The sequence below is a fragment of the Anomaloglossus baeobatrachus genome, chromosome 1 (assembly GCF_048569485.1).
Source record: "Anomaloglossus baeobatrachus isolate aAnoBae1 chromosome 1, aAnoBae1.hap1, whole genome shotgun sequence".
NCBI classification, from domain to species: Eukaryota; Metazoa; Chordata; class Amphibia; order Anura; family Aromobatidae; genus Anomaloglossus; species Anomaloglossus baeobatrachus.
In genome coordinates, this window is record NC_134353.1 from 740,806,503 (window position 1) to 740,828,622 (window position 22,120).

General features: G+C 41.6%; 1 protein-coding gene across 2 annotated transcripts; it reads right to left on the reverse strand.

The window, feature by feature from the left end:
- Nucleotides 1-1,354: 1,354 nt before the first annotated feature.
- On the reverse strand, nucleotides 1,355-18,593 carry MTRFR (mitochondrial translation release factor in rescue). 2 transcript variants are annotated; one of them, XM_075322845.1, is made up of 3 exons: nucleotides 18,548-18,593; nucleotides 12,613-12,895; nucleotides 1,355-8,452 (listed from the first exon to the last, which is right to left on the reverse strand). In XM_075322845.1, the coding sequence occupies exons 2-3, from the start codon at nucleotides 12,880-12,882 to the stop codon at nucleotides 8,237-8,239; spliced, it is 486 nt and encodes a 161-aa protein (XP_075178960.1). In that variant the 5' UTR covers nucleotides 12,883-12,895; nucleotides 18,548-18,593; the 3' UTR covers nucleotides 1,355-8,236. The 2 variants fall into 2 exon arrangements, with proteins under 2 accessions (XP_075178960.1, XP_075178967.1); XM_075322852.1 differs by lacking the exon at nucleotides 18,548-18,593 and adding an exon at nucleotides 18,501-18,537.
- Between the last annotated feature and the right edge of the window lie 3,527 nt (nucleotides 18,594-22,120).

A 22,120-nucleotide genomic window follows, 5' to 3' on the forward strand; every position in this document is an offset into this window, starting at 1 on the left:
CGAGGAGGGAGAAGGAACCCTGCGTCTCTTCTCAGGAGGACGGGGTCTAGGACCAGATGATGAATCCTCTGTGAGCTCCGGTCCTGAGAGACCCCTAGCAGCAGAGGCACCCTGTGAAGGGGGCTGATGCATGGTCAGCAAAGTCCTGCACAAAAGTCCCATGACTCAGCAAAAGACTGGGAGATAGACCTAGAAAAAGATTCTACCCAAGCCGGGGTTTCAGCCACAGGAGCAGGAGCAGCCTAAGAGACCACTGGGGGTGAGACTCCAGGCTGTGGCACCGCCAAATTAGAGCAGGCATCACAATGTGGACAGGTGCTCGGTTCAGGCAGCAGAAGCTTACATGCAGCATACTGAATAAAGCTTTGGAGCCTTGCTCCTCGTGTGAGACATGCTGCTGGAGTGGGGGCTCTGCAAGAGAATGAACCCCAGAGAGTATATACAGAGAAAAGCAGGAAGGAGGAAACTTATAAATTGGTATAAGGTAAATTCAATCCGAAGGACGTTCGGAGAACTGAAAACCATGAACCAAAAGAACAATTCAACATGAACAACATGTGTACACAAAAGAACAACAGCCCGAAGGGAACAGGGGCGGGTGCTGGGTCTCCCAATAGGAGCTAGAAGAAAAGGAATTTACGGTAAGTAAACAAAATTCCCTTCTTTGTCGCTCCATTGGGAGACCCAGACAATTGGGACGTCCAAAAGCAGTCCCTGGGTGAGTAAAAGAATACCTCGATAAAAAGAGCCGAAAAACGACCCCCTCTTACAGGTGGGCAACAGCCGCCTGAAGGACTCGCCTACCTAGACTGGCGTCTGCCGAAGCATAGGTATGCACCTGATAGTGTTTCGTGAAAGTGTGCAGACTAGACCAGGTAGCTGCCTGACACACCTGCTAAGCCGTAGCCCGGTGCCGCAGTGCCCAGGACGCACCCACGGCTCTGGTAGAATGGGCTTTCAACCCTGAAGGAGGTGGAAGCCCAGAAGAACGGTAGGATTCAAGAATCGGTTCCTTGATCCATCGAGCCAAGGTTGACTTGGAAGCCTGCGAACCCTTACGCTGGCCAGCGACAAGGACAAAGAGCGCATCTGAGTGTCCCTCCCCTGTGCAGAACAGCTGCCGGGATGAGCCGAGCCTGTCCCTCTGCATGAGTGACATGCGAGGGCAGTGAAACTGAAACTAGGCCTCCGGCGAAGCCGGGGCCTAAATTAGAGCGGCGAGGCCGACGCGCAGGCACCATCGGCGCGGTTCTCGTGCGACAGCTAGAGAACCCGCCGGAAATGCCAGTAAACACAGCAAGCACACTCTCCCCAACAAATATTTCAAATCTGTTTTATTGATGAAACTGTTGTCAACATACAAACATATCATTTGTGCAATTACAATACATAAACATCATTTTCTCAATGCCGGGATTCTCCCCAACAAATAAAGCACAGGGACCCCCATAAATAAACGTCTCAGGTACTTAGCTGCCGAGACGCAGGGCCAGGTCCCTGGGGATAAGTGCTGCGGTGCAGCAGGGTCCTGAAGGGCTGCGGATGGAGACCGGCCTCCTGCCAGGCATGGAAACCGTGCTGGCTCCCACTTCAAGCCAGAGCCCAGGAGGGATGGTGAAGGAGCGCGGCATGTAAGGCTCCAGCCTTGGAAATCAACCTTAACAACACCGCCGACACAGTGGGGTGAGAAGGGACATGCCGGGAGTCCAGACGTGGACCCGCTTTTCTTCAAACTCTTTCCAAAAATCAAACAAATCAGATGAGAATGCATGTGCCTGAACACAAAGCGATAAACTGGCTAGATCTAGTTCTCCAGGGGGTGTATAAGCTCAGAGGGAGGAGCTACACTTTTAAGTGTAGTACTTTGTGTGTCCTCTGGAGGCAGAAGCTAAACACCCATGGTCTGGGTCTCCCATAGGAACGATAAAGAAAAGAGGATGGCTTTTACAAATGAATAATTTTCCTAAACATAGGTCAAAATTCATAATAGACTACCACCGTAGCTGAAGGTTTTACAATGACCCTCACAGTCCCCTGATCTGAACATTATTGTCTGTGGCTATACATCAAAAGAGCAGTGCATGCAAGACGGACTCATGGTTTCTAAGGATGAAGGTGCTACATGAGGGGCTGCTAAGTCTTTGGCTTTGTGATTTTTTTTGTTTCTATGGTAAACGTTACATCACATGAAAGTCTTATGTGTCTAATATATGTTTTCAAAATTTTGTGTTTGTTGCTTATGGCAACAGTGTTCTACGCATGCAGGAAAACAAAATGGCGGAGTCTAATGCAATATTCACAGCAACTCAGAGCAGAGGAGTGATAAAAGTCCGCAAAGGATATTCATGACTCCAAAGATATACAGATAGGGAATTTAGATTGTGAGCCCCAATGGGGACAGTATTGCCAATGTATGTAAAGCGCTGTGGAATTAATAGTGCTATATAAATGAATAAAATTATTATTATTATTATTATGGTGATATCTTGCAAGACATTGGGGATCAATGCCCTTCATATTCCACAGTTAAGAACTGGGTTGCCAAATTTAAAATGGACCACTTCAGTACCAATGATGAGGAACGTCCTGATTGACATAGAGTGGTTGTTGTTCTGGAGATCGTTGATGCTGTGCACAACCTCATACTGGAGAATTGACAAATTTCAGTTAAACCAATAGGAGACATCATGGGGATTTCCCTTGAATGTACTTGTGTCATTATCCATGAACATCTGGACATGAGGAAGCTATCTGCAAAGTGGGTCCCCAAATGTTTGACACCAGATCAGAGAAGCATGCGAGTGAAAACTTCCCGGTCCATTTGTCAGTGTTTCCGGACTGATAAGAACTTCCTGGATCGACTGGTCACTATGGATGGGACCTGGATTTTTTTGTATGACCCTGAAAACAAGGAGCACTCAAAAGAGTGGAGGCACAGTGGTTCTCCTCGTCCAAAGACGTTCAGGGTGCAAAAATCAGCCACTAAGGTCATAGCGTCTGTGTTCTGGCATAAGGAGGATGTGCTGTTAGTGGACTACCTTCAAAAGGGTTCCACCATCAATGCAAGGTATTACATTGAACTTTTGAACCAATTGAAGGCAGCTCTCAAGGCCAAAAGGCGCAGCAAGTTGTCCAAAGGAATCTTGTTCCTGCAAGACAATGCCTCTGCTCACACTGCACAAGCGACCACGGCAAAACTGGCAGAGCTGGGCTTTCAGCTGGTTGACCACCCACCTTATTCACCAGATCTAGCTCCCTCCAACTATCATCTGTTTCCAAACCTGAAGAAACACCTCAAGGGTACCAAATTTCATACCATTTCTGATGCCATGGCTGCTATGGACGTCAATCTTGCCATATGAGGGCTTGTTCTTTGCGGGACAAATTGTACTTCTAAATGAAACCATAAGTTTTACCATATGGTGTACTGGAAAACAGCAAAAAAATTCCAAATGCGGAAAAATTGCAAGAAAAGTGTGTGATGGCACAATAGTTTTTGGGATGTTTTATTCACGCTATTCACTATATGGTAAAACTGATGTGTGGGTATGATGCCTGAGGTCAGTGCGAGTTTGTAGACACCAAACATGTATAGGTTAACTTGTATCTAAGGGGTTAAAAAAATTCACAAGTTTGTCCAATAAAAGTGGCGCACGTTTTGCGCCATTTTTCGAAACAGGTAGCGTTCTTATTTTTTGGGATCTATGGCTCAGTGACGGCTTATTTTTTGCGTCTCGAGCTGACGTTTCTAATGGTACCATTTTTACGCAGATGCTACGTTTTGAGCGCCTGTTATTGCATTTTGTGTAAAACTTGCGGCGACCAAAAAACGTAATTTTGGCATTTGGAATTTTTTTTGCCACTACGGCGTTTACCAATCAGATTAATTGATTTTATATTTTGATAGATAGGGCATTTCTGAACGCGGCGATACCAAATGTGTATATTTATTTATTTTTTAACCCTTTAATTTTCAATGGGGGAAAGGGGGGTGATTTGAACTTTTAGGTTCTTTTTGTTTTGTTTTTTTAAACTTTTTTTTTTACTTTTTTTTTTTTATTTTACTAGTCCCCCTAGAGGGCTATAGCGATCAGCAATCCGATCGCTCTTATCTATCTGCTGATCACAGGTATACAGCTGTAAACAGCAGATACAGTCACTTTCTGTTTCCCTCTGCTCCGTGCCGAGGGAAAACGAAAGTGAAACATCATAGCTGCAGGCGTCATCACATGACCCTGTGCTACGATGGCAAACACCGATAGTCACGTGATCACGCACGTGACATCCGGTGGGGGCGGCGGTAAGTAAAAAACATGGCCGTGCGCATATAGATCTTGCTGCCAGAAGCGTTTCCACCCGCGACTAGCAGGCACACATGTCAGCTGTTGAAATCAGCTGATATGTGTGCCGACCACCGCCTGCCCGCGGCAGGGGGCGGGGCTTAACGGGACACGCTCCATGACGGATATATCAGTCAATGGTCGTGAAGGGGTTAAGGCACAACAAAAATCCTTTTTTTTGCTTGGTATTCCAAGTTCTGTAAGCCTATGTAAAAAGTGTGTTGACATCAGTGGAGAGTATGTGGAATAAATGTAAAATTTCATCATCCAATCTAGTTTCTTTCTGGGTAAAGCAAAAGACTTATCAGCAGCCCCTCGTAAACCTTTGCAAAAAAGTTTTGGGGAAAATCTTCTAAATTAAATTGGAAACATAGTATAAAGGCAATGGTATTAACCAGCCAAAATCATACAAACAAATTCATAAACAGAATGCAGAAGTCCTCCTTAGGCTGCTTTCACACATCCGGTTTGTGCTGAGCCGCACAATCCGGCTCAAAAACCTATGCAACGGATGTGGCGAAAAAAACAGATCCGTTGCTTATTCTCTTAACAACAATCCTCCATTCCCGTTTTGCTTCTTTACTTCCTGCAATCAAACATTCTACAGTTTATAGGGATAATGTATCAACTTGGAAGGCAGTCAAGAAAAAAGTTGTTACTTTAGAATTTTAAATCATCTTCCCTTGTGCAATAACCCCAAATTTCCTGGGTGTATGGAGAATAAGCTCTATTCCACCTGGTGTAGGGCAGGTATATCCAATATTTCCCACATTCTCTACCCAACGAAATCCAGATGACTGAAAAACTCAGAATGACTTGAAAAATACCACCTTCACCCTTCTCATTATCTACAGTATGAACATGAACAAGGGTGAAGGTGGTTTCTCCATTATGACCAATTGGCGAGATTTTACTTTAGAATCCAAACAAAATGACTAAGATATCATTCTTCTTTACCCAGTCAACACCCACTCAATATCAATGCTTTACTCCATCAAGTCTAACCTACTGGGAATACATCCTGATGATTTAAATACTGGAAGTTACAAATGAACGACATTGATATACCTTCCAAAAGTAGAATGGGTTGGTCTACTTTTCAAAAAAAACAGTATTAATGAATCATTCTCTATATGTTCATGGGACACCATCCCTATACTGTAAGTCAGCACTAGAGATGACCGGATCTCTGGAAGTTCGGGTTCCCCGGATTCAGCCTGGCTTTTTCTCTCTCTGCTCTGCTGCAGCTTTTAAACAAACCTTCTTAGCATACGAACAGCACCCGAACTTGGACATAAAAAAAAAAAGTTAAAGTCCATGTTGAAGTTTGAGAGCCGGACAGCTGCTGTTTGGTACAAACACTGAACTTTAAAGTTCAGGTTTGCTCATCTCTAGTCAGCACCACAAGATTTTTAAGTGCTGACTGGATATTCTTCACTAGAAATTATATACCGTATGTGAGACACAGCAACAGGAAAAAGGACAAACAGTGGATGAAAAAGTAATGCTAATTACATTATATATGTACAGACCAAAAGTTTGGACACCTCATTCAAAGAGTTTTCTTTATTTTCACGTCTCTGAAAATTGTAGATTCACAATGAAGGCATCAAAATTATGAATGAAAACATGTAGAATGAAATACTTAAAGTGTGAAACAACTGAAAATGTCTTATATTCTAGGTTCTTCAAAGTAGCCACCTTTTGCTTTGATTACTGCTTTGCACACTCTTGGCATTCTCTTGATGAGCTTCAGGAGGTAGTCACCGGAAATGGTCTTCCAACAGTCTTGAAGGAGTTCCCAGAGATGCTTAGCACTTGTTGGCCCTTTTGCCTTCACTCTGTGGTCCAGCTCACCTCAAACCATCTCGATTGGGTTTAGGTCTGGTGACTGTGGAGACCAGGTCATCTGGCGTAGCACCCCATCACTCTCCTTCTTAGTCAAATACCCCTTACACAGCCTGGAGGTGTGTTTGGGGTCATTGTCTTACTGAAAAATAAATGATGGTCCAACTAAACGCAAACCGGATGGAATAGCATGCCGCTGTAAGATGCTGTAGGTAGGCATGCTGGTTCTGTATGCCTACAATTTTGAATAAATCCCCAACAGTGTCACTAGCAAAGCACCGCCACACCATCACACCTCCTCCTCCATGCTTCACGGTGGGAACCAGCCATGTAGAGGCCATCCGTTCACCTTTTCTACAAAGACACGGTGGTTGGATCCAATGATCTCAAATTTGGACTCATCAGACCAAGCACAGATTTCCACTGGTCTAACGTCAATTCCTTGTGTTCTTTAGCCCAAACAAGTCTCTTCTGCTTGTTGCCTGTCTTTAGCAGTAGTTTCCTAGCAGCTATTTTACCATGAAGGCCTGCTGCACAAAGTCTCCTCTTAACAGTTGTTCTAGAGATGAGGTGTGTCCAAACTTTTGGTATGTACTGTATATACAGTGGAACCTTGGATTACGAATATAATTGGTTCCGGGAGTCTGCTCTTAAACCAAGTTACTCTTATATCAAAGCGGATATAGGAAATAATTGAAACGCAGATAATTCGTTCCACAGCCCAAAAACATTTACAGTATTTATACAAACTTATTAAAGTAATACAAAATGAACTGTATTCATAAAATTATTACAGTACACTAATACAAAATACTGTACAGTCCAGTAAAAAGCATAAAACAAATTAAACTGCACATTAGCTTCCAATAGAATTGTTGGTGTGCGGGAGGTACAGTATAAGCAATGTGCTGCACTGGTGGTTAGCCGAAAGAGAGTACAATACTGCATCCACAAATACAAATTGATAGAAATGCTATATAGTATATACTGTACTGTGCAATGGTATACTGTACACAGTATATATGGACAGAAAATTACCTCTAGAGCGGGTCAGAGTGCGGTGAAAGGATGGAACAGGAAGTGTGCACGGTGGGAATTTACTCTTATTGCAAACCTTTGCTCTTAAACCAAGTTACAAATTTTTAAAAGCTTTGCTTGTCTTGCAAAATGCTCTCAAACCAAGTTACTCTTAAACCAAGGTTCCACTGTATATATCTCATGACAGGAAATAGAATACATTGATTTTTTTTTTGTTTCATTAAATATTTAATGAAAACTCCACTCATATCTTAGAAAAACTCTTGCTGGATGCAAAGCTGATGACATGTTGGTCATTAGAATACTTCAGCACTAATGGATATTATTGATGAATCCATACATATTGATTGCTTTTCAAACTCACAGCATATTGATCTGCCATACAGATCTACATTTTAGGTTATGTTCACAATCTGTATGACATATATAAAATGTCTAAACTCCAGTGTATACATTTTCTACAGCTATACACTTTTTTTTTGTAACGAATACTTTTTTTTATTCTTTTCGCAATTAGCTTTTAAATGGTACAGATAAGAAAACATATTAGTTTTAGACATATTGAGAAATATTGCTATACATTTTAAAACATCTCCCACTGAAAATAATGGGAAAAAAACATATATGTCTTACATAAGTTTTTTAACAAAAAAAAGGCAAGGTCAACTATATCTTTTGAACAAAAAAAAATAGGACATTAACCTGACATAACGAAGTCACAAAAACATTTTATTTTCTTTTTGTTATATATTGCTCATTTTAGCCTAAATCTGAACAGTTTTTTGAGCAGGTGTATACATGCAGCAGAATGTACTGTATAAATGTGAACCCATTAGTTTAGCAGCAATAATAATATTCCTTAATTTTTAGACTTCGTTCTCTTCACCAAGAATTATGACCACAAAATCTGAACGAGAACCTTGAGAAAGCTTTCCTTTGTAATATTACGATTGATCCAACAAAAGAGAAGTAACAATCATCTCTAGCGATGGCTATTACTGTACAACACTCTACTCCTTTATTTCTGAGTTCTGCATCTCTTTGAAATTCTTTTTCTTTTCTAAATTGTCTTTGGCTTTTTTTCTTTTCTCTTGTTTTTTCTTTTCTGCTTCTTCTTTTTGCTTGAAGATATTGCTGCTTTCGCCTTTATAGAAAAAGTCTACTTTTTCTTGAAGTATTCTTCGCGCTCTTATTCTATTCACCTCTGTAGACCTTGTTTGGTGGCACTAAGAAAAAAAAACCAGAGAAATCTGTTGAAAGTTTTCTGAGGTGAAGTTCTTTCACACAGAATTGTAGAAAACTTACAAGTAAGGTAGTAGATCCATAATTACAAGGACAAAAGGTATGGAATATATCCGATGTGTGACAGATGCCACTGTTATACCGTATTGTATCTCGACTGAGTAATAAAGTAAGAATGTGTTACATAATGTAACTTTATATAATAAACTGAAAAAAAAAAAAAAAAAGCACATAGATCAAGGTTCAGTAGGTAGATTTTTCTCCCTGTTTCTAATGTGCTTCACCAAGACGTTCAGAAAATAATGGGGTTTATGTATGACCGCTGCTGTGTCAAGTACTACAGTGCTCATCCATAAACCCCATTCTTTACTGAACTTCCTGCAGATGACAATGTTCGGTATCATCACAGCCTAGAGTTCACCAAGCGCTTTCTATGACCTATACCAATTCAAGACCGGGCCATTTTCCTTCTTCTGACCAGACACATTTTCGTATTTCTTTGTACATGCGATTTTAACAGCTCTAAAAAATGTTCTTGATCCCATATTCAAATAATTTTTGCCTTTATTTTCTCACAACACATGGGGTGCAATATCTGTTGTCATATATTTCAGATATCATAGATATCTAGAAAATATGTACCTTTCATGTTTTTTTTTTGTTTTTTTAAATTACAACCATAACTGAGTGCAAAAAAAGATTCTAAATTAAATTGTGATCCCCTTTCCTTAAAAAATATATCCAATATATAAAAATAATTTATATGGGGGTGGGGCTACAAACTGAATTTCAGACTGACAGTGTCACTTTTTTCCCCCTTGCTTTTTTTATTCACTTATTTTACATACTATGAGCCCCCAAAAAGGTCTTAAAAGAGTTTTGGGAAGAGGAAGAGGGCCATTTTAACATATATCCATTTTTTTATTGCTGTTTTTCCAAGTAACTGAGGCTGGCATAGATGTTGCAGGGGAAATTCATCCACCTGCCTGCCTAGCAAAGTTGACTTGGTCTTCTAAGATCCAGCAGCTCCTGCTCACTCCCTTACACCAAGCAATCACATGATCATGGAATATGGAGCAGGCATTGCTGACAGCGCTACTTATACTGTACTAGCTGTAGTACCTGGCGTTGCCCGAGATAGTAACTAAGTGTCTTTCTGTCTCTCTCCCTGTCGGTCTCCCTCTCTGTCTGTGTCAGTCTCTGTTTGTTTGTCTTTGTCTGTCTGTCTCTATCTCCCTCTCTGTCTCCCTGTCTGTGTGTCTGCCTCTCCGTCTGTCTCCCTGTGTGTGTCTGCCTCTCTGTCTCTCTCTGTCTGTGTGTCCATGTCTCTCATTATCTGTCGCTCTCTTTCTCCACCAAATCACATTAACTGACACATAAGCTGTCTTAGGCTGGACTCACACGAGCGCATAGCATCCGATGAGACAGCATCGGATGCGATATGCTAATGACCCCCGCGAGCATGAACAGTGCGACTGTGACCCGATCCTGCAATCAGGTCATAGCTGCGAAGCTGAGGGCGGGCGCTGCTGAGTAGACGGAGGGGTTAAACCCACTATCGCCTCCATTGTCAGCCTGTGTGTATATCGCACTGAACTGGGATAACATCTGAGTGCAGTCCGATGTATCTCTCTCACCCATTCACTTGAATGGGTGCGAGAGATACGGCTCTCGTAGAACATCGCAGCATGCTGCTACTTTTCTCGCATCCAGAATCTGGATGTGAGAAGAGCTGAAAAACTGCTCTCCCTCATTCACTAACATTGGTCAGAGTGCAATGCGAGATTTTCTCGCATTGCACTCGTCCGATTTCAACGCTCGTGTGAGCGTACCCTTATAATAAGAATGTCTTTCGTTGCCTATAGCAACCAATCACAGCTCCTATTAATGACCTGTAGCTCCCAGCTCCATTTACTTTAATATAAGCAGGTTTTTTTGGTGAATAACTAATGTGCAGGGTTAAATTTTCCCCTCAAAACATAGTCTATGACGTTCCCCGAGTCAAATGAAGTGGCTGTGCAAAATGTTGTGATTGTAAATGCGATGGTGTGGATTCTTTTAGTGGACATACACTCAGCTTTATACATTAGATATACAACGGTTTTTCAGCACTGTGAGTATATAAAAGACAATCAGAGATCTTAATAAATCATCTCTGCCTTCTGTCAAGGGAGTAAGGCTGTGTCTGACAGCCAGCTCCCACTTGTTCCTGTAGCTGCATTAACTTGTGCAAGGAGCTTACTATACATTAACGTGTTAGAACATCAGTACAGAGTAAAGTATAGACGGCCTAAATGCTTCAAGTCTACGAGTGATATATATTACATCGAGGAGATGCTACGGTTTCTAAATAAGCAAACCATGATATGAAAAAAAGAAGCAAAAAAATATAACTAAATTATATATATATATAAATATATATATTACACATACGCAGTATATATACACATATATACACATACACACACACACACACACACAGTGCCTTGCGAAAGTATTCGGCCTCCTTGATTTTTTCAACCTTTTCCCACATTTCAGGCTTCAAACATACAGATAAACATTTTTATGTTATGTTGAAGAATCAACAACAAGTGGGACACAATTGTGAAGTTGAACAAATTATTGCTTATTTTAGACTTTATAAAAAAATAAATAACTGAAAAGTGGGGCATGCAATAATATTTGGCCCCTTTAAATTAATACTTTGTAGCGTCACCTTTTGCTGTGAATACAGCTGCAAGTCACTTGGGGTATGTCTCTATCAGTTTTGCACATAGAGAGACTGAAATTATTGCCCATTCTTCCTTTGCAAATAGCTCGAGCCGAGTGAGGTTGGATGGAGTTCAATTTTAACCATCTACCCTGTCCCTGCTGAAGAAAAGCAGGCCCAAACCATGATGCTGCCACCACTATATTTGACAGTGGGGATGATGTGTTCAGGGTGATGAGCTGTGTTGCTTTTACGACACACATATCGTTTGGCATTGTGCCCAAATAGTTCGATTTTGGGTTCATCTGACCAGAGCACCTTCTTCCACATTTTTGGTGTGTCTCCCAGGTGGCTTGTGGCAAACTTTAAACAACACTTTTTATGGATATCTTTGAGAAATGGCTTTCTCCTTGCCACTCTTCCATAATGGCCAGATTTGTGCAGTGTACGACTGATTGTTGTGCTATGGACAGACTCTCCCACCTCAGCTGTAGATCTCTGCAGTTCATTCAGAGTGATCATGGACCTTTTGGCTGCATCTCTGATCAGTCTTCTCCTTGTTTGAGATGAAAGTTTGGATGGACGGCCGAGTCATCATACTCCTTCCATTTCAATATGATCGCTTGCACAGTGCTCCTTGGGATGTTTAAAGTTTTGGAAATCTTTTTGTAACCAAATCCGGCTTTAAACTTCTCCACAACAGTATCACGGACTTGCCTGTTGGGTTCCTTGGTCTTCATGATGCTATCTGTGCTTTAAACAGAACACTGAGACTATCACAGAGCAGGTGCATTTATACGGAGACTTGATTACACAAAGATGGATTATATTTATCATCCTCAGTTATTTAGGACAACATTGGATCATTCAGAAATCCTCAATGAACTTCTTTTTTTTTTTTTAATCCAATCAATTTTTATTGTAGGAAGTTACATTACAAAAAGGAGAAATTCAGGTATCATTGGCAATAATACACAAAGAAAACAACGCTGTAACATGTGGTAGTATCACCTTTGATTATGATTCACATTTCTGTCACACCACCACCAATCATGTCTGATGCAAGTTGCAACTTTTTTTTAGGTTAATCAATACCCAATACGTATCGAGTCAACCTACTCAATGAACTTCTAGAGTGAGTTTTCTGCACTGAAAGTAAAGGGGCCGAATAATATTGCACGCCCCAATTTTCAGTTATTTATTTTTTTAAAAAGTTTAAAATAAGCAATACATCTCGTTCAACTTTACAATCGTGTCCCACTTGTTGATTCTTCACCATAACATTAAAATTTTTATCTTTATGTTTGAAGCCTGAAATGAGGGAAAAGGTTGAAAAATTCAAGGGAGCCGAATACTTTCGCAAGGCACTGTATACACACACACACACACACACACATTTGTAACCTTGCATTTTCACATTTACTGTTGTCATACCTTAACCACAATGCCAGAAGGAATATGCTTTAATACAACACAGTTATTGGTTTTGTTGGTAGCTTGTCCTCCAGGGCCATGTCCTCGGACAAACTGTTCTTCCAAGTCTTTCTCATTGAGTTCTACTAAATCAGAAAATAAATCTTTTGTCAGCACTCTTTGGGTTAATATCCCCACAGTCCATGGTTTTAGGAACTGGAGCTGCTTTGCAGGAATCCATGGTTTCCAAGACAGCAGTTTAGACAAACAATAGATGACGGACGACGACATGGATTGGGAACATCTGTCCAATAAGAGACAAATACTATTAATAATAGATATGTTCTTAGACGCTATACATTGCTCACTGGCCCAATTATAGTATCAGCATGCTTACATTATTAACGCCCTAAGCAGCAGATCACAACATTTTTTTCTTGCTTTCCGATTTATTTATTTTCATGAAGAGGGGGGATTTAGGAGAATTTAAAAAAAAGAAGGATTTTTACCTTTTTTTTAATATTCTCCATGCAATATAACTAAAATGTTGTCTATGTTACACAGGTTGTTACATTTGTGTTGCAGCTTCCTCTTAGGACACCGATGCACCGCACTGATTCATAATCGAGTTCTGTCAGGAACTCTTTCGTTTAGACCAGTGTTTCCCAAAATCCAGTCCTCACGACCCCCAACAGGTCATGTTTTCAGAATTTCCTTAATATAGCACAGGTGATGCCTTGATAATGATTCCATCACCTGTTCAACAGTAAGGAAATCCTGAAAACATGATTTGTTGGGGGCGATGAGGACTGAAGTTTGGGAAACACTGGTTTAGACTAAAGAAATAACATAATACAGATGGGCTGCAGACAGTAGTGCTCACATAACAGGGCAAATTTACATGGGAGAAAGCAAGCATTTCCCTAAACTGTAACACTTATCCTGACAACGGTACTCTGAAACGCCTTGTCGGAATGGAGTGGTGGCTGTGAATTAAAGGGAACCTGTCACCAGTTTTTTGGCCTATAAGCTGCGGCCACTACCACCAGGCTCTTATATACAGCATTCTAGCATGCTGTATATAAGAGCCCAGGCAGGGGGTATAACATAAAAAAACACTTTATAATACTTACCTAACGGTCGCGCTTTGAGCCTAATGGGCGTCTTCGTTGTCCGGTGCCTCCTCTTTTTGCCATCTTCGTCCTCTTTCTGAAGCTGTGGTGCATGACGCGTCTACGTCATACACACTAGCCGGTCCTGCGCAGGCACACTACAATACTGTGATCTGCCCTGCTCAAGGCAGATCAACGTGCACCTGCTCAGGACCTGAATGCCAGTGAGTGTGTATGACATCGAACCCGTCATGCACCACGGCTAGAGAAGAAGGAGAACAAAGATGGCCAAAAGAGGTGGCGCAGGCGCCGGACAACGGAGACGCCCATTAGGCCCACTGCGCGACCGTTAGGTAAGTATTATAAAGTATTTTTTATGTTATACCCCCGGCCTGGGGTCTTATATATAGCATGTTAGAATGCTGTATATAAGAGCCCGGTAGTGGTGGCCGCAGCTTATAGGCCGAAAAAGTGGTGACAAATTCCCTTTAAGTCTGCTCCAAAGTCCACATCAACATTTTTTTTACATTTTTATTGATTTCAATGGGAAAACATGCACATGTTGTGTTTTTTTAGCATGAAAAAAGCAATTCTTGATGTATTTCTGTTCCATATTAAGCTTCGTACTTAAAAAAAAAAAAAAAAATCCCCAGTCGCCAAAACTAATTCAGGATTTTGTGGAAGATTTTTTGCTGCAAAAAAAAAAAAAAATCTCATCAAAAAACTTGTGCCACTAACCTTGAATGGTTTTACACTTTTTTTTGACAGAAGTTGATCCGGCAAAATGTCTAGCACCTTATTCAGACATGGGTTTGTCAAGTATGTGTTTTATCTCCCATTTTCACCGATGGAACACGTTCTCATTATTGCTTATGACGTCGTTCATATGTCCGTGTTTTTTCTGCAGGCCATGTGTTCATGGAGAAATACGGATTTTAGCACAATCATGAGTGAAAAGTAGCAATGTGGACTAAAATTGAGGACAGCACAGGGATGGCATCAGTGTATTAACATGGTATTGAATAAGAGAAGCTTTGTCATTTATTTATTTATTTTTACATCTATGAAAATCAGTCATAGAAAAAAGTTAACCAAACTCTGATGATTCTCAATTCATTTTTTGCCTACATGAACAAATACAGACGTTTGTATGAAGCCTAAAGGTATATATTTTCCATTCCTCTTCATAAACTTCTGCCTTTGGCTGTATCCAGACTTGTAACGTAGTTTTCCCATAAATTTGGTGAGTGAAAGCATCATTAACAGGGAAAAATGGACTGAGAGATTTGGGTCACATTAGCCGTCTTTGGGTACGTCCACTGTTTGCCGCATTTTGGACGCAGCGGGTTTCCCCTGTGTCCATAATGCTGCATTGTACAATAGAAGCGCAGTGGATGGGATTTATAGAAATCTCCTGCCCACTGTGCTTCTGTTAGACGCAGCGTAAACTGACCTGCGGCGTGACTTTCCAAGCCGCATCATGACAATTTATGCTTGGGGAGACGAGTGTTATCAGTTGGAGAACACAGCGAAAACCTGTTCCCCCTAGAATCCTGATCGTGAGCATGGACGCTGCATTCTCCTGCAAAGATCACTCACATCCCCAGAAGAGGAATGACACTATGTCTAGAACGCAGTGTGTCCAGATCGTGTGCACGTACCCTTAAAACAAGGTCACTATGGAGCACAGTCAGGCTGACTTGGCTAGTCTGTAGTATGGATGCACAAATAAACTTGTATTAGGCTATTTTCACACAGGGCATCTTTTCTAACCACAAAGATGCAGCGTTTTTGACCCCAAAAAAATGCACCCGCGGCAAAAAACACATGAAAAAACGCATGCGTTTTTGCCGCATTTTGCCCAACGAGTTTTTCAAGTTAAATCTATTGACTGGAAGGGCTCAAAAACGCATAAAGAATTGACATGCTGCATCTTCAAAAATGCAGCCAAGATGTAGCCAAAAAAAGATGCACACTGTGGACAGCAAAACAGAAATCTCATAGACTTTGCTGGGAGAAGGAAATGCATGGATTTAGGTGCATCTTTATGACCTCAAAAATGCACCAAAAATGCAGTAAAAGATGCAGTGGGCTGATTTACATGACTATATAATTGGCCAGAGGTCTTGGGTTGCCTGTGGCATCTAACAATTCATTAGCATATATAAGTGTTACGGTTCAGGGTTCTCCCGAGCCTCAAACCACTACTGCCCCGGCCTCATCCCCTGCAGTGGTGTCGGCTAACTCTCCTGCGCCACCTGTCCGCTGCTCCAGGCGCTTGGATGCTAGGCATCAGGTGTCCAGGGTCTTTGTTTGTTCTGAGACTAAGGGGTGCTTTGCACGCTGCGACATTGCTAGCGATCTTGTTAGCGACGTGACACGCCAGATTGCAGATAAGATTTGCCGAGATCGCACATAGGTCATTTTTTTGTAGCGCCGGTCACATGTGCGATCTCGGCAAATCGTAAGGTGCGATCTGGCGTGTTACATCGCTAGCGATGTCGCAGCGTGTAAAGCACCCTTAAGACCCTGTTTTGCCCTACCACGCATGTGCAGGTTCCCGCTGCCTCTCCAGGCTCTAAGTGCAGGATTCCCACTACTGAACATGCGTGCGAGGTCACCAGTGACGCGGCGGTTCCTGATTGGCCGCCGCTGACGTCACTGATGACGCGGCGGCTGCTGATTGCCCGTTGATGACGTCAGCAGTGATTGCCATCTAGTGCTTGGCTTGGGGCAGGGCTTAGTCCATAAAAGACCCTGGACGACGACCATGGCTGCGCAAGCGTCATACCAGTAGTACCATTGGCAGCTCAGTGAGGCTACCCGTGTTCTGCAGGACTCTCTGTGCCGTTAACAGGGTAAGTCTGGTACTCGGTGGGTAAGCTGTTAACACCACCGATTGTGTTTTCTATTTTCGTGTTCCTCTGAAATTGTGCTGTCCGGCCACTTGTCTATCAGTGGCTGTGTTGTCTGCCCAGAGGACCTTGGGAGACAGTTGAGCTATTAGTTTTGCTCTAACCGCCCCCCCCGCGTAACAATAAGTTTTGGCTAACAGCCCCCACTTTCACCATGAGAAGGTAATATGACTACCATAGGGTCTTGTGAAATACCCCTTATTCTGTACCACACTATTGGTATGTGTAACATCTAAGATTATTTTCACATGTGCTACTTTAATGTTAAAATTACATGTTTATTCAAGTATTGGTAATTAGACTTTCCTACATTCCCCCACCCCCCAAAAAAAATAAAAATTTAAATGAAACCTCTGCCGTAGACTGCAACAAAAAAGTCAAATGGACTTAGTGGATTTATTTTTCTGATAGTGTCTATCTCTTCAGACAGGCAAAAGAATGTAATATGTCTGAAAAGATAACCTCTGCCAAAAACCAGTATAGAAATGAGACACCCGGATGCACTACAGAAATGCAGTGTGAACAGGGCCACGATCCGCTTCATACATTGCATTTAAAAACGTTCAGACAAAAATCTGCAGCAGCAGCGTATGAGGAAGCACCCTAAGGTGAAAGCCAGGTGATGTCACACAATTCATTACACTTGACCTATTTTGATTCAAGTTTAGCAACTTTTTAGCCCCTTCCTAGTTAATGTTGCATCACATAAGGGTGTGTTCTCAACAGATTTTTCAATGGAAAAAAAGCACAACACAAATTTGCATTCTGACATTGCAGAGAGATTAGTCTTATTAAAAACAAAAATGAAAGAGGTGAAGTCTGGTGAAAACGGGTTACAAGTTTGTAACTGATTAATCGGTGGGGGTCCGACCGCTGAGACCAGCACTAATCAGCAAAGTAGAGCATAATGGAGCGGTAGTGCAGGTGGTAACAGCTGACCCATTCATTTCTTATGGGGCTGCGGAGTGCTGCGCCTGGCTTCTTCCAGAAGCCCCACAGGGAATGAATGGAGCAGTGGTCCGGCATCTGACCCTCCGCTCCACGTTGTACTGAGGATAAAAATTCTATTTTACCAATCAGCGCTGGTCCCAGAAGGAGACACCACTAATCAGCAAGTTATCCCCTAATGCACATAGCTTGTTTCCACCGGAAAACTTCTTTGACCTCACCACGCAGAATCTCCTGCAATAAATGCCTTATTTTCATATTCTCCATTGAAATACGGGGGCTGATATATATCTCTTTATATATATATATATGTATATATAGTGTATGTGTGTATAATATATAATATATATATATATAATGTGTATGTGTGTATAATATATATATATATAAATATATATTATACACACACACACACACACACACACACACACACACACACACACCATAGTGCTGACAGGATGTGAAATTGTGACAGCCAATCAGATCACAGCTTTCATTTTTAATAATAAACCTATGGTTTACTGTTCTGCTCTGTCTCTGTGTGCTGCTGCCTCCTGGCATTGGTTATAGGAAATGCCTTTAAGAAAAGGAAAAAAGTATATATATTCCCCTTGGAAGGTATATATAATTTTTTCCTTTTCTTAAAGGCATTTCATATAACCATTTGCAGGAGGCAGCAGCACACATAGAGACAAAGCAGAACAGTAAACCATAGGTTTATTATTATTATTATTATTATTATTATTATTTTTAAAGAATGAAAGCTGTGATCTGATTGGCTGTCACAGCGTCACATCCTGTCTGCACTATGTTGTATAAATATCCCCTTTCTATAAGCAGCACATAAAGGAGAACTCCCCCGTACAAGAAAACAGCTTGGCTGAGAAGCATATAAAGTGTAGAAAGTATGAGACATTAAGAGGCGCCAAATCACCTTTCAAGTACATACGGTAGTTGTCAAGAAATAGTGCACGTACGTACCAGCTTACGTGACCCTCACTGCGCATGCGCTAAGATCCGACATCCTCTCCGCTCTGTCCACTAAAATAAAAACACCAGAGTGTCTATCAGAGGCGCAACTAGCGGCGGCCATTTTCCCGGAGACCATACTTCATTTACGTCTAAGCAATGTACTTCTTAAAATGGCTCCTGTAGCGGCGACATACGTGAGGTAAAAATTATGTCTCCCAAATACAAAGCATTGAAAATGATTGCCGAAATATAAACAAAATGTATGTTTTCTGTATTATTATATACCCCAAAACTGCTAGCTGGAATTGTGTCCTCTTCTAAATGTACAAAACAGTAGAGGCAAAGTATTTTAGAAACCAGAATAATATGTTATAGGGACAGATTTTCCAATGCTCCAATCTATCCACAGCGATGAAGTGAGAACAAGGCGCCAATTTTAGTTTTTAACACTTCTGTTATAGTCTTTGTAAGCATGCCGAGTACGTATGAGCCTAGGGCATTGAGTGAGTGTGAAAATGCTATGGGAGAGAGGAGCCTATAAAACACTGGTGGGTGTAAAAATGCTATGGGAGAGAGGAGCCTATAGGGAACTAGTGAGTGTAAAAATGCTATGGGAGAGAGGAGCCTATAGGGCACTGGTGAGTGTAAAAATGCTATGGGAGAGAGGAGCCTATAGGGAACTGGTCTGGTGAGTGTAAAAATGCTATGGGAGAGATGAGCCTATAGGGCACTGGTGAGTGTAAAAATGCTATGGGAGAGAGGAGCCTATAGGGAACTGGTCTGGTGAGTGTAAAAATGCTATGGGAGAGATGAGCCTATAGGGAACTAGTGAGTGTAAAAATGCTATGGGAGAGAGGAGCCTATAGGGCACTGGTGAGTGTAAAAATGCTATGGGAGAGAGGAGCCTATAGGGAACTGGTCTGGTGAGTGTAAAAATGCTATGGGAGAGATGAGCTTATAGGGCGCTGAGGAGTGTAAGGCTATGTGTGCACAGTGCGTTTTCCGCTGTGTTTTTGCGTGTTTTTCGGGTGCGTTTTTGGGCTCCAAACTGCATGACTTTGCTTCCCCAGCAAAGTCTGAGTTTTCATTTTTGCTGTCCACACACAGCTTTTTTTTTTAGCTGCGCTTTTGTTTTAGTTGCGTTTTTGAGCTGAAAAGAAAAATGGTCATGTCAATTCTTTTCTGTGTTATCTGTTTACTGCGTTTTCCACCCATGCAATGCATTGGAAAAATGAGACAAAACAGTGATCAAAAACGCAGCAAAATGCAGCCAACAACGCACCACAACATTTTTACCGGTGCGTTTTTGCCGCGAGTGCGTTTTTGTGCATTTTTAGCGGCATAACACGCACAAAAACACAGCATATAAAAAAATCAATGTGCGCATATAGTCTAAGGCTGTGTGCGCACACTGCATCTTTTTTTTTTTTTACCACAAAGATGGAGCATTTTTGGCTCACAAAGATGTGTGTTTTTGGCCCAAAAAACGCATGCGTTTTGCCACTTTTTTTTTACCACATTTTGCTCAAATGCGTTTTTTAAGTAAAGTCTATTGATAAAATGAATAGAATATATACGATAGATAGAAAGAAATAAATAACAGAATAGTTTGATAAATAGAACGATAGCTACCTTGGCCAGCTATTTTTTAAATAATTTTTTGGTAAAAAAAAAAATGACGTGGCGTCCCCCCATTGTTCATATCCAGAACAGGAACAGCAGCAGCTGCAGGCTGCAACACAGCTGTCTGCTGTATCTTGTTATGAAAAATAGAGGGCATCCCACTTTTTTTTTTTTTTTTTTTTTTAAATTGGACCCCCAATTTTTCTAAAATCAGCCAAGGTACAGCAGACCACGGGGGTGCTGATATTATTAGGGTGGGAAGGGCCATGGTTATTTGACCCTTTCCAGATTAACAATAGCAGTTTGCATTCACCCCAGAAGTGGCGCATCCATTAGATGCACCAATTCTGGCGCTGGACCCAGCTCTTCCCGTTGCCCTGGTGCAGTGGCAATCGGGGTAATAAGGAGTTAATAGCAGCCCACAGCAGCCACTAAGGCTATGTCCGCACTTTGCGTTTTTACCTGCATTTCTTGCAGTTTTGAACTGCAGCGTTTTCATGCCAAAATGCATGCGTTTTGATTTTCCAGCAAAGCCTATGGGAAATGGTGATTTCTTGTGCGCACTTTGCAGTTCCAAACGCTGCGTTTAATTTGCATAATTTTGGGCAAAAACTCAGCGTTCAAAGAAGCAGCATGTCAATTGTTTTTGCCATTTGGGCTGCATTTTGCTAACATTGAAGTCAATGAGAAGTTGCAAAAAGCAAGCAACATCAAAATTCCAGCGTTTTACCTGCTTTTTAGCTGCTGGAAACATGCGTTTATGACATCAAAATAATGGAATGATATGTCCCTTTACACACACACATAGTCCGACAATTAAATTAATGAAAATTATTAATTTATTGATATTTTACCCATAAATAATATAAAACCGCTATAATTATATTAAATATAACTATTTTCATTATGATTTAAATAATTATATTTGTTTTCATTTTTTCCCCTTTTTTCATAGTGTTTGTATGTTAAAACTTTATTTAGTAGAGTCTTTGTAATCAAAACGCATCTGAGTTTAAGCAATGGAAAAGCATGTAAAAAGCGATAAAAATGCGGCTAAAAAGCGGTAAATACGCATGCGTATTTATAGCGTTTTGATGGTCAAAAGCAACTTTGGCAAAAGCAATTTCTGCCAGAGGATGCGTTTAGAACTGCAACTACATCGACGCAAAGTGCGGACATAGCCTTAGTCCTGGATTAGTAATGGTAAGCTTCTATGACACACCTCCATCACTAATCTGTAGGTGAAAGTAAATAAACACTGAAAAAATCCTTTATTTGGACAAAAAACACCCTCTTTCACCACTTTATTAACCCCCAAAACACTCCTGCAGGTCCGACGTAATCCACGCAAGGTCCTGATGCTTCTAGCACTGCTACATCTGAATCCCACAGCGAGCGCCATAGAATATGACTGCCCGCTATGAGTGCAGACAGAGACTGAAGTGAGCCACGCAATCAGGGGTCACGTCACTCAGGTGATTTTCGGTCACATGTGGAGGACTCCATTTGTGGCTGCGACTAACTTGAACGATGTCACCACTGATATCAACTCACTGACTGACTGAACCTCATAGACCCGCTCACCAGCGGCTGTGATTGGAAGACTCAGACATGCTGTCACTTAGTGTGGGGGTTTGTCTGACTGCAACCAATCACAGACAGGGGAAGCAGTGAATATATATGTGTCGCACCCCAGGGCTATGGGGTACTCGGTCCCGGGCCTGGTTTCACTGGGAAGTGTCACGGGTGTAATGGAGAGTGCCCGGTTCCGTGACCTTGGGGGGGTGCTTTAAAATGGGGTATTTACAGGGATTATAATAAAGTTTTTGTCGTGACGCCGCTTGCGGGTTGCGGCTATATGGATGGAGCCGCCGCTGCTGTTGCTGATGTTAATGGCAGCCTGGATGTTATGGCCCTCCACAAGTCGGGCTAGGCCCCAGGGGATAAATGATGGTGTTT